General features: G+C 36.7%; 3 protein-coding genes across 3 annotated transcripts; 1 reads left to right on the top strand and 2 right to left on the bottom strand.

Moving 5' to 3' along the window:
- Nucleotides 1-2,264: 2,264 nt before the first annotated feature.
- LOTGIDRAFT_236840 (hypothetical protein) lies at nucleotides 2,265-12,099 on the top strand (the record flags this gene model as incomplete). The annotated part of the gene is made up of 5 exons (XM_009067989.1): nucleotides 2,265-2,303; nucleotides 2,633-2,772; nucleotides 4,570-4,718; nucleotides 5,130-6,611; nucleotides 12,065-12,099. The coding sequence occupies exons 2-5, from the start codon at nucleotides 2,633-2,635 to the stop codon at nucleotides 12,097-12,099; spliced, it is 1,806 nt and encodes a 601-aa protein (XP_009066237.1). The 5' UTR covers nucleotides 2,265-2,303.
- A 321-nt stretch (nucleotides 12,100-12,420) lies between these two features.
- Nucleotides 12,421-14,327, bottom strand: LOTGIDRAFT_223001 (hypothetical protein; the record flags this gene model as incomplete). The annotated part of the gene is made up of 4 exons (XM_009067988.1): nucleotides 12,421-12,843; nucleotides 13,159-13,272; nucleotides 13,648-13,820; nucleotides 14,255-14,327. 4 exons carry the CDS (start codon nucleotides 14,325-14,327, stop codon nucleotides 12,781-12,783), a joined length of 423 nt encoding a protein of 140 aa, XP_009066236.1. The 3' UTR covers nucleotides 12,421-12,780.
- Nucleotides 14,328-15,414: 1,087 nt separating this feature from the next.
- On the bottom strand, nucleotides 15,415-18,076 carry LOTGIDRAFT_204866 (hypothetical protein). Its single transcript, XM_009067987.1, has 4 exons — nucleotides 17,881-18,076; nucleotides 16,952-17,124; nucleotides 16,340-16,453; nucleotides 15,415-15,575 (listed from the first exon to the last, which is right to left on the bottom strand). The coding sequence occupies exons 1-4, from the start codon at nucleotides 17,948-17,950 to the stop codon at nucleotides 15,513-15,515; spliced, it is 420 nt and encodes a 139-aa protein (XP_009066235.1). The 5' UTR covers nucleotides 17,951-18,076; the 3' UTR covers nucleotides 15,415-15,512.
- Between the last annotated feature and the right edge of the window lie 824 nt (nucleotides 18,077-18,900).

Genomic DNA, 18,900 nt, shown 5'->3' with positions numbered 1-18,900 from the left:
TTGTTCAAAATCTCATTTCATTTTCATCAAGTTAAGTTAAAATAAAACGTATATATAAAAAGTTATGAAAGGAAGGTCGATGTAAGTTATAATTATATCAGTCAATTATATAATGATGTGATTTTAGTATAGGATGACAATTGACAATATAAATAGAATTGGTAACCATTAGATAGTTTTAGTACATAGACGTCATTTCATTCTTCGTATATTAACTCCATGTACGCCATAAGTTTAGTAACCACAACGTCATTAACCTTGTTAGCCCAACCTCGGTTTCTTAGTTACCACAACGTCATTAACCTTGTTAGCCCAACCTCGGTTTCTTAGTTACCACAACGTCATTAAGCTTGTTACCCAACCTCGGTTTCTTAGTTACCACAACGTCATTAAGCTTGTTACCACAACCTCGGTTTCTTAGTTAGCCATTAACCTGGTTACCTCGGCGTTATTTATCTGATTACCTTAACGTCATTAGCCTAGTTAATGCAACGTCAATTACCTGGTAACCCCAACCTCATTTTCTTGGTTACTTCGACGTTATTTGACTCGTTAACCTGACGTCATTAGCCTGGTAACCGTGTCGTTATTATATTCCAATCCTGTAAACCCTAAAATGGTTACAGAGGTGTAAATTGACAATCATCTATCAGGTTATTATCATATTAACGACAATCATAGAGTCGGATATCAGATAAACAGCTGGAATTATAAAATAATTAGATAGATCAATCTGGCTACATAGTCAGAATATCTAGCACTAATATTATCCTCAGTTACCCTGCACAGAATCAGTACACGAGTTCACTCTGAGTCATGATTGTATACCAGACCACTGTCACTTTCCTTGAGTCACTCTGCTTTTAGGATTGTGAACATCACAAGACCCTTTAAGCAGGTCTGTGTGCTTGTTGTTTTTCTTTTCGTTCCAGGATAGGTTACGAATGTTTTTGAAGCCAATTAAAATTTTAATATTGTAATAATTGTTTTATTGTTTTAGTTTATAGATTGTATAAAATAGGTCTAAATTGTTGGAATAGATTAATAATCGACTTCCAGCCGAGACAGACACAGCACAACCCACAGCATCACAAAAACACTGAACGAGGACTTAAATGGTAAGTTGGTATTCTAGCATGTTATTGGAGGATCAGTGAGTTCGCTACTTGCTCGCTAACCTGAAGGTTGGGCGTTCGATCCAAACATAGGTCTGGTCCAGACGATACTTACAGAGAATCCGATTTCCCTCTGACAGACGGATGGACTTAAATAGCTATTTCTCATTAGAAAATGGGGGTAACCTTTCCGATATTGGACTCAGGGTAGATGATCAAAGCAGTGGCTCATCTAGATGAGTGGGGCCATGGACATATGTGGCTTGGGGCCCCTTCCCCCGGAATTTTTTTTAAACATATGCTCTCCTGCATTTTTTCGGGGGTTGAGCCCCTTAGGTGCTTGAGGCTCGTGGACTTGGTTCAACCATTTCCTTGGATGCTTGGGCCACTGGATTCAAGTAAACTAATTAACTGACCAGGAACAATGTAATAATGTTAACGAGTTAGGTTATATCACAGAGAGATTAGTAACTTAGTATCTTAGTCATGTCAACTCAGATATTTACTACATATTTACCTTTTCTAACCAGTTTCTTGTGTTCGTCAACAAGTTTGATATATCGCCATCTTAAAGGATACAACCAATTCATTTTATGGGTTGTATTTCGTGCTTTTGTCAGTCTTATGGTCAGCCATCATCATAATAGTCAAGGTATTACGTCTTCTTATACCTTGACTATAATGGCTCACTTTCTTGTCTCACGTTTTTCAATGCAGCAATTCGATTGGATTGTAGTGAATACAGCCAATCTGAGCCCTCGACAGAAGACGCATGAAATCGGGGGTTCTGATTGGCTGTTTTGGCGGTAAAATCCAATCAAATCACTGACTGTGAAACAAGAAAGTGGGCCACTGCAGTCAAGGTATAAGATGAAGACGTAATACCTTAACCATTTTGATCCTCAGTTGGCAAACCTTATGTTGCCTCAACAGGGGGGTGTCAGTGAGGTAGTTCGGAGGGGCTGACATTGAAAGACGTCCAGTCGTTCGAATTATACGCAGTGCGGGTCAACAAAGCAGGTTTAAACTAAGACGTAGTTGTTCCTTTAATATTTACTTTGAAGAACTGGCGTAAATCAAGTTGGGTAACAAAATAAATAGATGATATCTTTTCTAAAAACATGATAAACTTTTATACCACATTAAAACATTAGCGTCTGAAGGATTATATCAGCTTTTAGTAAAACTGTAAGTTTTATAACTTTTATAACTATTCTCTGGAATAGTTCTTAAACACTTCTTGAATATTACAACTTATACTTTTATATTGCTATTATAAATATAATATATATAATCAGTAATTATTACATAGCAATAGGTTGTCATGGTTAATTATAACCAACAAAAACAAGTTTAAAGCAGGTACTCTTACAAAGGCTTTCTCAATCTCGAAGTAATTAGAACACGGTCCGGTCAGATAGCCCTGAATTCGTCAGTGGTAGACAAACTTTCAAAGAAACAAAACATCTGATTGGTCGAATTATTTTTCAGGATTAACAAACAATAATACATTTCAGATGATGAAGATGACTATTTTGACTGTTGTTATGGCGATGGTTCTGGTAACCATGGCTACCGGAAGTGCTATTAATAACCAAGTGGTAGGTGAATGTCAGGGAGAGAATGGCTGTCCACTGGTACCCGATGCTATCTGCAGGTAGGTTAAGTGATATTCCAAGTCTTATACTTCGCACTGAGAGTCTTTGTAATTGGGAATATTGCAACTCTTCAATTCTGTAGAGCAAGTTCTTATACTTTTTACAAAAGCTTCACATCCAGGCCACGTATTCTCGAAACGATCTTAGCGCTAGGATGTCCTAGAATCAATATTAGAAGATAAGCAACTATAGGACATCCTAGAATCAATGTTAGAAGATAAGAACCTAGGACATCCTAGCTCAAAGATCGTTTCGAGAATACGTGGCCAGTATTGTAAAGGTCCATTCTTACCCCTGCTAGTTTACGATCACTAACGCCAATTTTTATTACACCAATTTCAGATTCGAGTGCTTCACCTACAACGGACAAAAGGAATGTTCCAACAATTGGTATAAAGATAATGTACGAGTTGGGTGTCACGCTGTTTGATTGGTTAAAAACATTTCACTTCCTTTAATGGTTTTTAATTCAAAATTAACGTCATATAAAATTTGATTTTCAAATAATAAAGAATTATTGAGCATTAGAATGTATTTATTTTCATAGATTAGAAGAGGAATCTTCATTTGGTTGAAGGGTAAGTCGAAAAGTGACTTGGAGTGGAATGTAGTCGACAAACGGTCTACCGTGAAGGTGCTCCTCCACATGTATTCGGCAATCCTTAGCCTTTACCGTAACGTTGAATATGTTGCAGAGCGCTAGATGAACTTTCACGCTAAACCGTTTGCTGCACGTGTTGATACAGCTTTACGGAAACTATCGAGAATTGCCGAATGCTCTTTAGGTTTAAAATGGGTCTTGATTTTCAAAAGGACTCGCATAGCAATTAAACCAGAGCGAAAAATATATTTAAAATGTTTAATTTAATCGGATTTTTAATGATGCTCGCGTGGCATCTTCACCATTATCATTTTTCATTTAACCATACTTGTAGTTAGAGCGATACAGATTGACACTTCTACGAGGAGAAGAAGAAGGCATTATTTTGTCTTATTTCGTCCTTATTTTGTCTTATTTTGTCCTTATTTTGTCTGATTTCGTCCTTATTTTGTCTTGTGGAAGAGGACATTATCTTGTCTAGTGGAAGAGAACATTATCTTGTCTTGTGGAAGAGGACATTATCTTGTCTTGTGGAAGAGGACATTATCTTGTCTAGTGGAAGAGGACATTATCTTGTCTAGTGGAAGAGGACATTATCTTGTCTAGTGGAAGAGGACATTATCTTGTCTAGTGGAAGAGGACATTATCTTGTCTTGTGGAAGAGAACATTATCTTGTCTAGTGGAAGAGGACATTATCTTGTCTTGTTGAAGAGGACATTATCTTGTCTAGAGGAAGAGGACATTATCTTGTCTAGTGGAAGAGGACATTATCTTGTCTAGTGGAAGAGGACATTATCTTGTCTTGTTGAAGAGGTAAGGGTTTTTAAATTGTCTAAATAACTTTTATAGGAATATAGTTTTCTAATTATTTTTTATCAAATAAAGTCCTGATTTTATTGTCGAAGCACGGATTGAGTAATCATTCCACGCCCGTGCAGAAGCTCTTCATAAGATCTTTTCGCAGCATCACGTATCTGGTATTACGACTGGCGTTGCACTGTCTGATTTCTTACAACCTCACTTGAGTCATGGTTGTGGTGGTAACTTTAAACGGAAGTATTCGGTTTCTTCTCGACAGTGAATGCTGGTCGTAAAGCGTCTTTAGTCGTTGATAAGGGATGGGAAAAGCGTCGTTCAGTCAAAAACCAAGACCCCGTGTGATTTCCTATAACCGTAGTTCTGATTTTATTGCAGAACCACCACCATGCTGCGCTATCTTACCAAAGCAGAACTTGATGCCCAGTTCGTGTTGTCCATCATAGCTATTCTGGGAAACCTATTGGTAATGGTTGGAGTTTCAATAAAAACTAGCATCACCAAAACGTATTTCACCTATCTCCGAGGTTTGTTAGTGGTCGATTGTGTCTATTTCCTAAGTATGATTATTCACTGGAGTTTTAAAAATGAATTGCCTAACTTGTGTCATTTTGTAAAATGGGCTCAAGTCACACCAGTGGCTGGTTCGGTTTGGTTGATTGTGGTCATGATAGCAGACAAAATGTATCGAAACGGCAGGAAGAATGGAAGCAACGCTGTGATTTTCGCCCGCGCAACGTCAATATTTGTTCTTGTAATTGCCGTAATCATTACACTCGTCACGCCATGTTCGGTTTCGCAAGTGGCACAGCGAAGCTTGTCCAAGACAACCGAGTCGACTAAACAATCTACTGATTACGAAGCTTACTTCAGAGAAAACGAAAAGTTGGGACACTGCAGCGCACTTCATACAGTAAGAAAATATTTGTATCTTCTAGAATTTCAATATGCAGTACGACAATACATTATCCAACGAAAGAATTTTCTGGACGAAGTCAAATACAATCAAATTTACGATAAAATGTATCAGAACACTAATCTATGCTCTAAAACGTTAAAATCATCAGCCAGGTCGAACCATCAATCATTTTACCAGATGTCAAATACACGCACGTATTTTTGGAATACTCTGTTAATTTCGGTCCTACCTTCTTCTACCGAGATGTCGCTTCGTGATTGCTGGGATGAACATTACCACAGCAAATTTTCTGTTTGTCGCCTGAACGAAGAAAGTGTCAATGCTTACACTGAACCTTACGTAGTTCGTAACCAATTAACACTCGACACGTTTAGATACTTCATTCAGCTATTTCAAGATCGCAATTCCACTTTTAACGAGATGATTTGGAAGTACACCTATTATGGCCACACATACCAGATTTGTGTTGACTGTTTGTTTGAGATACTAAAAAGAGTCATACTGCATTATCCAGGCGAGGGCTTAGACGGTATTCGGGAAAGTCTGCAGATTGTGCAGATGGGGCTACGGAACTTTCCACAAGAGGAGGAAGTCACCATGGTTCCAGGATTCCAGTCAGACTCCACATCGTCTTTTGAAGTTTCTACAAAGCGAGCTGAACATACTACTTACGTGATGATTGGTGAAACCAGGACATCTTCCTTAATCCAAGGTATAGTGAATGGCATCATACCGTCACTAATGATCATTATCCTTGTGGTTGTTGACATCCTCAAGACTAACAGCCAAACAAAGAGCAACAAAAAATCTGTCAATGTTCCAGAACAGGGAACTGAACAGTCTAACCAATTAAGGCATAGAAAGACTGAACCCTCAAAGCATTCCAATACCGAAGACGGACCGACATTCATACCTTTACATCGCTTGAACATCTGCCCACCACTTAATTTCGAAGCGTCCACAAGCTTTATGCCAATAGCGCCCTCCGCCCCAACAGTTGAGCCCGAAACGGTTTTCGAACCCGATTCTAGATACACAAGCTTACCCTTCACGACACCCCAAAACTGTGAAAATCCTGTTGAAGAAGCTCCAAGTATGATTTTCGAACCGAACCCAGAATACGTTTCGTACCCAGTCATTGCGACTGAGAAACCACAACTAGTAAGTAGCGTTGGGGCCACAATGACATCAAACTTTGATGATCCGCCACGATATTGTGACATTGAACCCATTGGCATTTTTAACATTGAGGGTGAACTGAATCAGAAGAAAGACCACCCACAACATTCTATGGACCAATCTACAGTAACACCAGACCGTGATCTAAGCATAAACCTTAACGATTCATTTGATCAAAGATGTACCCAGTCCTACAGAAACATGGTCGGTAACCATATTGCCACTACTATGAACGGGAAAAGCCAGACGGTGACCAAATCCAATGTGTCCAACCCCAAATGTCCAATGTGGACCGCTATCCGAATTATGAGTGTGCTTCGAGGTCTGTTATTGCTGATGAAATCGGCTGTTGACCTGGTAACGATCTGGAATCCTATGGAATCTGAACCAGAGTTGACCTTCCGCCGCGTCATCTTCTGGAGTTTCCATATCGTTCTTTTCATGACTTGTGCCATTTTTTTGAAATTTTCGAAATCCTTCTGGATTAACTTAAAAGCTTCAATGTCGAAAATTTTGAAATGAGGTCTGAAGTTTAATTTGTTAATTTGGACTTGATTGTTGTGGCGTCTTTATCCATGAAAAGTGAATGGCTTACAAGTGCGTGTTTGATTCTGTATTGTCGCCTATCTTTTCACTAATTCTGTATCAAATTATCATCAAATCATATAAAATTTGATGGTTTTTTTTCACCATGCAGCTATCCAAAGCGTCATGTTTTGTGTCGTTTTATCAAGTTTCTATTTTTGCGTCAAAGTAGACGTTCTGAAACATTGTTACGACGTAATCAATGAGGTTTTATACAATTTACCATGGCATAATCAATCAAGTTGTTATAATTGACCTTGAAATAATCAATGAGGTTTATACAATTTACCGTGAAGTAATCGATGTGGTTTTTACAATTTACCGTGAAGTAATCAATGAGGTTTATACAATTTACCGTGAAGTAATCAATGAGGTTTATACAATTTACCGTGAAGTAATCGATGTGGTTTTTACAATTTACCGTGAAGTAATCAATGAGGTTTATACAATTTACCATGAAGTAATCAATGAGGTTTTATACAATTTACCATGAAGTAATCAATGAGGTTTATACAATTTACCATGAAGTAATCAATGAGGTTTATACAATTTACCATGAAGTAATCAATGAGGTTTATACAATTTACCGTGAAGTAATCAATGAGGTTTATACAATTTACTGTGAAGTAATCAATGAGGTTTTATACAATTTACCGTGAAGTAATCAATGTGGTTTTTACAATTTACCATGAAGTAATCAATGAGGTTTATACAATTTACCGTGAAGTAATCAATGAGGTTTATACAATTTACCGTGAAGTAATCGATGTGGTTTTTACAATTTACCGTGAAGTAATCAATGAGGTTTATACAATTTACCGTGAAGTAATCAATGAGGTTTATACAATTTACCATGAAGTAATCAATGAGGTTTTATACAATTTACCATGAAGTAATCAATGAGGTTTATACAATTTACCATGAAGTAATCAATGAGGTTTATACAATTTACCATGAAGTAATCAATGAGGTTTATACAATTTACCGTGAAGTAATCAATGAGGTTTATACAATTTACTGTGAAGTAATCAATGAGGTTTTATACAATTTACCGTGAAGTAATCGATGTGGTTTTTACAATTTACCATGAAGTAATCAATGAGGTTTATACAATTTACCGTGAAGTAATCAATGAGGTTTATACAATTTACCGTGAAGTAATCAATGAGGTTTTGTACAATTTACCGTGAAGTAATCAATGAGGTTTATACAATTTACCGTGAAGTAATCAATGAGGTTTTTACAATTTACCGTGAAGTAATCAATGTGGTTTTTACAATTTACCGTGAAGTAATCAATGAGGTTTATACAATTTACCGTGAAGTAATCAATGAGGTTTATACAATTTACCGTGAAGTAATCGATGAGGTTTATATAATTTACCGTGAAGTAATCAATGAGGTTTATAAAATCAGCTATTGTTATTATATGTTGTGTTTAATTCCACCTCATGCGAGAAACAAATATTCATTAACCCAATAAGACCAAACAGGTAGGTTGGATATCGCCATTTTATTTCGTTTTATAGGGAAAAATGTACATTTCGTATTGTCATTGTAATGATTGTTGCTTATCAAAAAAAAAAATCTTATGAAATTCGTTTCCAAACCACTGATCTTACGTTGTTAAAGGGATCGTAAAGAGGTTTTCAAGCCTTTGTGAATATATCTGAGAACACTTATAACTTCTCGTCCCAGGTATTTGGTCTGTTTTCACGTTTTCCAAAAATATGAAATCATAATTCCTCAATTACATATTTGCAGTGGCGTTTCTAAAAATCATTCGTGAAGGGGTTGAGTAAGAGTCAAAGAATTGCCATTGGACAATTGCTCTCTATATTCAATGATAAGAAATTTGAAAGTGGGTGAGTGGGCACGGGGGGTGGCAAAGCCCTCCCCATACAGACCCCCCCATACAACCGCCACTGTATATTTGTTGATACTCGCAATGAAGAGTTGACCAATCTGGTGACTAGAATACTCAAAATCATCTCCAGAAATAAGGCTAGACTATCTGACCAGGTCATGACGATACTGTAACCATCCCATACACCATCCTCGTTCTCTCCGTATAAATTCTATAAAGGCCAGACGGTCATTTTGATTCCCTTTAAAGATATAAAGATTAAAGATATTAATCCGGTAACAGAAGAGATTAATAGGCCTACTCTTTGTTATGATTAGCTTAGTTACGTATTATTCAACCGTGGAGATATTTACAGGGCGATAGAAACCACAGTGTTTTAAACTTAACACCGCGCAACTATATAGCTGGTTGAATAATCAAAACTAAAAGAATTCAAATCACATAGCAGACAAGCTTATGACTGAGCTATCTTAATCTCCTAGCACTCTACAAGATTGAGCTAGCCCACTGCCCTAACATTCGACAAGATTGAGCTATCCCACTGCCCTAACATTCGACAAGATTGAGCTATCCCACTGCCCTAACACTCGACAAGATTGAGCTATCCCATTTCCCTAACATTCGACAAGATTGAGCTATCCCACTGCCCTAACACTCGACAAGATTGAGCTATCCCACTGCCCTAACACTCGACAAGATTGAGCTATCCGACTTCCCTAGCACTCGACAAGATTGAGCTATACTACTGCCTTAACACTCGACAAGATTGAGCTATCCTACTGCTCTAACACTACAAGATTGAGCTATCCCACTGCCCTAACACTCGACAAGATTGAGCTATCCGACTTCATTAGCACTCGACAAGATTGAGCTATACTACTGCCTTAACACTCGACAAGATTGAGCTATCCTACTGCCCTAACACTACAAGATTGAGCTATCCCACTGCCCTAACACTCGACAAGATTGAGCTATCCGACTTCATTAGCACTCGACAAGATTGAGCTATACTACTGCCTTAACACTCGACAAGATTGAGCTATCCTACTGCCCTAACACTCGACAAGATTGAGTTATCCTACTGTTCTAACACTTGACAAGATTGAGCTATCCTACTGTTCTAACACTCGTCAAGATTGAGCTATCCTACTGTTCTAACACTCGACAAGATTGAGCTATCCTACTGTTCTAACACTCGACAAGATTGAGCTATCTTACTGTTCTAACACTTGACAAGATTGAGCTATCCTACTGTTCTAACACTCGACAAGATTGAGCTATCCTACTGTTCTAACACTTGACAAGATTGAGCTATCCTACTGTTCTAACACTCGACAAGATTGAGCTATCTTACTGTTCTAACACTTGACAAAATTGAGCTATCCCATTGTCTTAGCACTCAACAAAATTGAGCTATCCCTATGCGGAAACTCGACGAGAGTAAGTTTTCCTTGACAAACAAATGGTATTGGTTTACTCCGGACTGGCTCGCGATTAGGGTTGTATACAGAATGGGGCAAACATGATTCAAAAGAAGTACAACTTTCATACCCTCTACCAGCCTGATTCTATTTCACACTCACTGCATTCTGACATACCAGCCACACGTGTGTACATGTCGTACAAACAACAGACAGACAATATTTGTCAATTTGTGAATTGTATTGAACTTTTTTACCACTGAGTACGAATAACTTAAATCTTATCAAGACTGGATCAAAATTGGAGTATGATACGTTGTATTTTTTTAACTGTTCGTTAGCCGCGATTGTTTTCCATCTGACTGTGTAAATGATATACGAAGATTGAAAATCGTATGAAATTGGAATATAGATATTTTATACCTGCTCATTTGTGACGGTTGTTAGCTCATTATTTGTTTAATGACAAATGTTATAGGTCTATAATGAGGAGGGGATCGCGTCACAAATCAAGTGAGTTCATTTTTAATTTTAAGTATTGGTTCATTAAGGGTTGGAGTTGATTTACAGTTACGTTGTTAGTCCGAGGCCTTTAGGCTGATGTTGATGCCCTGACGTCTGTGGAAAAATTTACCCCATTTCTCACTGCATAGCGTTTTCCTGTCTTCATTAGCTCTATCATGTACAGAAACAAATCCCTTATTGTCTGTCTTATTTACATTTCTGACTTGGGTGATCGGTCTTAAAGTGCCTTGGACTCGGATTCCAATCTCTCTGTAAGTTGAAAAATTGAAGATGCCACGGCTACTGCTTTTAAGACTCGACCCGGTGTCGATTGAGTAGGTGTCGTGGGTTGGAATCTCTTTCATGGAAAGACTATTGACTAATTAGCCTACTTGGAAGTATGGAACCACACAATATTTCTTCCTATAGGGAGAAAGACCCACAGCACTTTATCGCCTCGCAGACGACAATCTATCTTGTTATTGATTGAACTATTCCACCGACATTGTAAAAGGCAAAATAAAAAACGGGAGCAATTAGCCTATGGACAATAGAATAATTAATTGTTGTCTGATAATAATAATTGTATTATGTCCCCTTGAATAAACTATCAATTGTTAACCTGAGAGAATTCATAATAAAGAGATTATACCTAACAGACCTCCAGTTTATAACAGACACCTGTCAAATTACTTTACGACTCCTTTATAATACCTCGGACATTATCTATACCGTCAACAAAACATATCAGTCAAAACGCTAATCCATGTTTGATTGACAGTGGACAAATCAAAACAGCAGGTCGACAATAGTCGGCATATCATACAATGTCTACCTACAAAACAAGAGCTCCGCAAAAATGATTACTGAGGCGGATATGGCTAGATCTGCACTGCATGCTGAATCTTATGGCACGCTTGTATTAGGTGCTCCTCTGCACAACTTACTTTGGTTGGTGGTACTAGGAAGGCAGGCCATGCCCACCCTTAGGGACATTTGTAATAGGTGTCCCACTACACTACTTAACGCGGTGGGTGTCGTTAGTTAGGCAGGTGTTGCCCACTCTTCTTGAATACTTGTATAAGGAGTCTCTACTGTTGTTTCTCGGGCCTCTGTGGTTGCAAGTGTTAGTTGAAAGTAAGGGCATGTTCTCCCTTCTTTTTTACAATTGGTAGACCATAGAACACAATACGACTGGTTAGGAGTTTAACTGTTATAATTACTGTGACGAGTTGTCGATGGTAGGGCAGGGCATGTTCACTTATCTGAGACACCTGAAAGGGTGTTTGTACTATCAAGGAACATCTGACGCAACGGCGACTGTGCGAATGGGTTTATATTCATCCATAAGCTACGACAGTTACATATTATTTCAATTATTGGTATTTTCTATTTTCAGATTGCAATGCCAGTTATACTATGTCCTGTTGCTGACAGAAGGCAGAATGAATCTGAAGAATAAACTTCGTTCCTGCAATTCTAAGGTGAGCTTTGTCGTCTGTAAGATTCTGAAACTACTATTCTACAAACGATACTTGTTAATATGGGGTACCATATTTCCCACAAATGAAACAATCTCGTCCAACCTTTACTCGTCTTATTGACACAATGACAGTTTACTATGGTCAGAATCTCAATTACAGATTTCTCATGAAGTCATGTGATTTTCAAACAGGCCAATTAATATGCTTCTACATACGGTTTGTTTTATAAATATGAACACAAGCAAAAAACTCGTGAATACGGTTAACCCTTAAATATATTGTTAATGTTTTAAATCAGGTGACATATATATGACCTTTTATTTGGTAACTTTTGATCTACATGATAAGGTCTAGCCTACATTTCATTCAACTAGATAACGTTTCGACAATTTACACTGTCATATCGTGAATGGAAGAATACAATAACACCACTAATGTAACCCCTCAGACTACCCTTACACTTGTAAAAGGATTATTTTCATGTTTTATCTAATGCCATTTTATTTCACGACTTTGATCTTTGGCGTTTGATTTTTTTTGAAATCAAAAGAAATATATTGTATTGAGATTAATAATATAAAAAAGTTCAATAAAGTACAAGAATATAAAATAGTTGTTAATAAGTATCTAACTAAGGTGTATAGCGTTTAAAAGTTCTAACTGTAGCGATGTCTTTCTGTATATTTCTAAAAGTCTGAAACAAAAATATAATTACGAGAAATTAAACAACAGCTAAATAGGGGCGAATCTAGAAAAGACGTTTCATGACGTCACTAACGGCAAAGGACGTGATAAAGCATATTTGGCGATTAGCGAAGTCACAAACACATCAGTTTTAGTGGAATTACAGGAACCAAAGACATCTGATTGAAAATTGGAATGGTACCAATTGATGCTATCAGTGTGTCCGATACACATGAAGAATTTAGAAAACATCTTTACAATTTCTTTAAGAGCTAAACAAAGTGTCTCCAGTATTTTTGTTTGGGTAATCTGAAACTATACTTACACAGATAAGCGTATCATCGCCTTCAATATGTCGAGCCATATGAGAGTCACATTCTCCAGATTTAATACCTTTCTGTATCTGTATCAACTTATTGTCTTCAAATGTAAACGTCGACTGAAATGTAAATCATACCATATATTTAGACAAGACAGGTGTAGCTGTGGATAGAAGTGATTCTTTTAAATGCATTTAGAATGGGGTTGGCATAAAACCCAAACCTGCTAACCGGAAGTAAAATATTGCGCGAAAATAAGCATTGCTCATATTATGGATTATAGATTTTTATACAACGGATCAAATTATTGATTATTGAATGTTCCGAATAATGGATTGTCACTTGATTCTACCAACCGACCAATTCCATTACTGCAACTAAAGACCATATACTATTACCTCTCCGGATATACTACTTGTCCCTCCAACGCTACGGGCTTGGTAGCATATAATCAGCTTTACGGAAACTACCGAGAATTGCCGAATGACCCCTACCTTACATTTCCTCCCGTCCATGGTAGTCTCATCTATTTCCTCTCCCAGTTTAAATTTTAAAGTCTGATTTTTAAACGTTGATGTGATATATATTTCCCAGTTGTCGCCGTCAACTCGAATTTCTTCATAATTAGTGATCGAGTTTCCAACTTTTCTCAGAATTACATTTACACCTTTAAAAGAAATAAATATACAAAATAAATCATTTTAGCAAGGAAAGGGACTGCAAGTCAACAAACGTAAATACCAAAATAGGCATAAAGGGATGTAACTCTTATATTGCCGCTCCTACGGGTAAACCGACAACCCCTCCAAACCTCCATTTTACGGTGATCCGTCGGCCTGTCGGTTTTGAGGGGTTTCACTGTATAAGCTACGTAGACTCTCTGGGGGGAATGCCAAGTTAATAAGCCTATAATTGTATAATATATACCAAATAACCGTTATCAGCGTCAGTGAAACTCTCCGAAAGGAATATTGAGTTGATAAGCCCAGAGTCACGAAAGGTGCTCCAGAAGCATGAACATTGTTTACATTTGTATCTGAATATCTGAAGAAAAAAACTTCTATATTACTGATAGAATTTTACAAAGTTTTCATCTCTTACCCATGGATTTCATATATTCGTCGAAATTGTCACTCTTCTCTAACTTCCAATGGCCAACAAACTTTTCTGCCATTTTGATCTGGTGCTGGAATCACTTGAAGTATTTCTAAATGCGAAAATATCAGATTATTATGTATTAGCATTGTCATTTTCCACAACCCAATGCCATTAAAAATCTGATAAAGAATTATTTTCATTTGCTATGAACGTTATATACAACGTTATTTCCCTTTGCTATGAACGTTATATACAACGTTATTTCCCTTTGCTATGAACGTTATATACAACGTTATTTCCCTTTGCTATGTGCATTACTTATGACGTTATTTTCCCTGCTATGAACGTTATATTATGACGTTATTTTCCTTTGCTATGAACGTTATATATGACGTTACGTTCCTTTGCTATGAACGTTATATTATGACGTTATTTCCCTTTGCTATGTGCATTACTTATGACGTTATTTTCCCTGCTATGAACGTTATATACAACGTTATTTCCCTTTGCTATGTGCATTACTTATGACGTTATTTTCCCTGCTATGAACGTTATATACAACGTTATTTCCCTTTGCTATGTGCATTACTTATGACGTTATTTTCCTTTGCTATGAACGTTATATACAACGTTATTTCCCTTTGCTATGAACGTTATATACAACGTTATTTCCCTTTGCTATGTGCATTACTTATGACGTTATTTTCCCTGCTATGAACGTTATATATTATGGCTTAATTCTTTTGCGATGAACGTTATATTATGACGTTATTTTCCTTTGCTATGAACGTTATATATGACGTTACTTTCCTTTGCTATGAACATTATATTATGACGTTATTACAATTTGCTATGAACGTTATATATGACGTTAATTTTGGTTTGTGAACGTTGTATTGTATGACGTTACTTCCTGAAAATTATGAATGGCGTTATTTTCTTTTGCTATGAACTTTATGTATAACGTTATTTCCTTTTGCTGCGAACGTTATTTGTGTGGTTTCCCCTTGCTATTGTCGGGTCTTAGTTTCATATAGTCTTAAGATCTTTGTTTTAATTTCATTGACCTTGTTTCCTATTATTTCCTTTTTGAATATGGTTGATATTTCAATTTTTTTTTTTGAGGCTTTGAATGACCTTTGTAAGAGAATAAACAATTAAAATAAAGTATATAAAAAGTATTTATTAACAATAACGATGGTATAATGATATACTACTGTATCAAAATGAGTTTAAAATGGTGTTTGATATCACATTATGATCATGGTGTATATCTCTTATAAACCCGTACAGCCACTATATTCTTCTGTACGTTATGGAACGTCTGAAATATATGGATATCAATTATTAATGAAACGTTATTGAGTTTTGCGTACGACGTACTGAAGGAACATGTAGGGTTGGTGGTTATTGGGAGTTAAAGCCATAAAGATTATCTTTTCCACAGATATACGTGACGTAATTGAAAGAAATAATCTGTCCTAATTTCTAACCTATTTATGAGATTTTTGCCCGAAAACATGCCTTTGAGACTGCGGAGGGGGACGGCTGCCTCCTCAGCCCCACCCTCACCCCTCTGCTACAAAGACCTCGAACCTAGATGCAGTTTATGCCATTATTGGAGCAATTTCACACCCATGATTCCACAAGGTATACGACCCCCATCCCTCCCTCTTTCTGAGCCAGACTACGCCCTAGGTGAAATGAAAACGATATCAATTTTTAACACCATAAATCACTAGCGGATAACAATACATATTATTTAATATTTCATTGCATTAATTCTATAATCGGGTAATATAGAAACCCATGGCATCTGTTACAATTCAAATGAGTCATTCGCAGATATTTGATATGTAATATGTATAACTTGCATATACATGTATTTTAATTCAACTTTAGACTGTGAATATCAAAGATCCCTCGACAGCTAGAATTGTATAGGCTTGTGCCACTGTCCTTGAAAAATTGTCCCTCCTTGCACACTGCATGGCATTGTCAGTCTTCGTTGGCTCAATCAGGAGCAGAAAAGTAGGACGTAAAACTCCATTCATTTGACTTTTTTAAAAAGTTTAGTTGATGATTTACCTGTATCATTGTGTCGTCACCCTCTAGCTTTCTCTCTACATGTGTATCAGGTTCACCAGGTTTAGTCGCTTTCTGGTCCAATATTAACTTATCACCTTCCAATCGAAATGTCGCCTGTAAGAATTAAACAATTAGGATTTTAGCATTACATAACAAGAAAGACCATTCTGATTGAAACCATGGATGATAATATATATGATACTATCAAACTGTGGAAAATTGTTGTCTGCACAATGGCTGTTTTCAGTGGTCAGAATCTTTCCAAAGGTAACTCTACTGACTGGCGTTTTTTCCCCAATTACTCTTAGCTGTTTTCTTCCAATTTTACATATTGGATTCTCAACTGCCAGCCACCAAATTCCTGATGAGTGTAGCAACTTGTAGTAGCAAACATGGTCTCACAATCAATGGTAACTGTTGATACATGCATCAACAACTAACTACTTTCTTTACTGCTAGCGACTGAATGTTCCACTGTTATGTACCAAATACCCCACGAGAGTTAGTATTTGACATGGTCCCAGAATTGATCTAAATCCAGTTATGACAGTCATTCACATCCTTAAGGCAAAGACAAGAGATGAAAATATCAAAGAAAAGAGAATGTCATACCGTCACTGTTCGTCCATCCATTGTGTGATCTTCAAAAGGTTCGCCGAGTTTAAATTTCACAGATTTATTTTTGAAAGTAGAGGTTACATTGACCTCCCAATCGTCACCGTCGTTTTTTATTTCTTCATAACTTGTGATGGAATTCCCAACTTTTCTTAGAACTATGTTCACACCTGCAATGTTGTTTTAAAAATGTTCATGTTAAAGCAGTAGGTCAAATTGGTAAAGGAAGCTCAAAATTTTGGGAAACAAATTGGTATACAGTACATTTCTGTACCCTATGAATATCTGTGTTTTCTAATGCATTTTAGCATTTTCCAATGTTGGCTTAAGTGCTGTATGCAATGAGGGGAACTTCTCTTCTGATGGATTGAAACCATTAACCTTGTATTATTTAGAATGAAATTACTCCTATCATAGCATTTTCATGTGATAACAAAGGTTCACTAAAGGTGGTCATTGGCTTCCTATCTAGCGACCCCCACCCCTTTAAGCAGTTTTGCAGTTCTTGAACTTGTAACAAGAGCTTAAACAAGAGCTTAAATTTACTAACATGTATAACGACCTCAACGAATATTGAAACATTGAATGAATATTCTGACTTAATCGATTTGACTCTAAATATTGTATTACATTCACCTACTACACAGTGTTACTATACACACATATTTCTATACATTCGTCATGAATGGGGGATTAAATGACTTGAAATAAATAACAATTTTGTAATAGGTTATATACCTGCTAGCTGCCATATTCATGACAATGTTACTATGTAAATTGTTGAACCGTTGTGCACAATCAAACTCATGAAAGATTACTTTACGTTACGTTACTTCAGTTAATGACAATGCAAATTGTAGAAACGTTGTATACAATAAACCCGGTTATGAAATGAAAATGAATGAATGAATGAAATGTTAACTTACCCATTGATTTCATGAAGTCGTCCCAATTTTCATTTTTCTCCAGTTTCCAATTTCCAAGTAATTTACCCATGTTGTTCTTCGGCAAGACCTCGACCTTATTGTACTACAAATTGTTGACTCAGCGAGCAATATTGCCGACACTCTTGTTGTTATGAAAATACGTTGGCAAATGTGGTGATGTGACGTTTTGAATAACAACTGTTCACAACCAATTAAAAAATCGACGTTTTGAGAATATTATTCTTTACAAACGAGCTGCTGTGGTAAAATTGCCTCTGTTCAAAGTTCGAAGTATACGAGGGTCAGAGAAGACTGATGACTGATCGAGTATTAGATATGTTATCTATATATCATAGTTTGATAAGAGCTAATCTAAAATTGTCATGAGTTTGCAACTAAATTATAATTGTTCTAGAGAAAGACGTAACACGGTTGGGTTGATATACCACATTGCCACATCAATAGTTTCTCAAAATTATGTCATGTACACTATGACTTGTCTTGAAGGCGATTGATTGAATTTCAACAGGCAAACAAATCCCACCATCGACTGGAATATCCATAGCAGATCACCTTGGAATAAAGGAATAAAGTCGCCCAACTATTTAATTTACCAATTGTTGGAGCTTAATTTCAGCTACCGGTACTTGCATCACGTTTATTGCGTCAATCAATCCGTCTACAATCGACCAAAAAAAAACGTTTCATTGGAAATATAAAAAGTTTTTGAGACACTTCCGTTGCAGATATTGGCTGTTATACTTCTGTTTATGAATAGCAATTGACTGTTAGAGCAAATAGTTACTGTTTATATTGACTGTGGATAATGGGATAAATTCGGCTAACCATTTCTAGTTATAACTATTGTAGTAATCCCGCTGTTTAAATTAGTTAACATGTTTCTGATATATCTTTTCCTTATAACTCTATTGTCTATTTAATAAGTAAGACACACTGGTATATAACAGTTATATTATCGCGGGCGTAGGCTTAATTATTGTGGTGGGTGTCGCTTGTCTC

This window comes from Lottia gigantea, assembly GCF_000327385.1.
Source record: "Lottia gigantea unplaced genomic scaffold LOTGIsca_88, whole genome shotgun sequence".
In the NCBI taxonomy this organism is placed as follows: Eukaryota; Metazoa; Mollusca; class Gastropoda; family Lottiidae; genus Lottia; species Lottia gigantea.
Note: the sequence above shows the minus strand (reverse complement) of the source record. Positions and strands in the feature narration are given on the sequence as shown.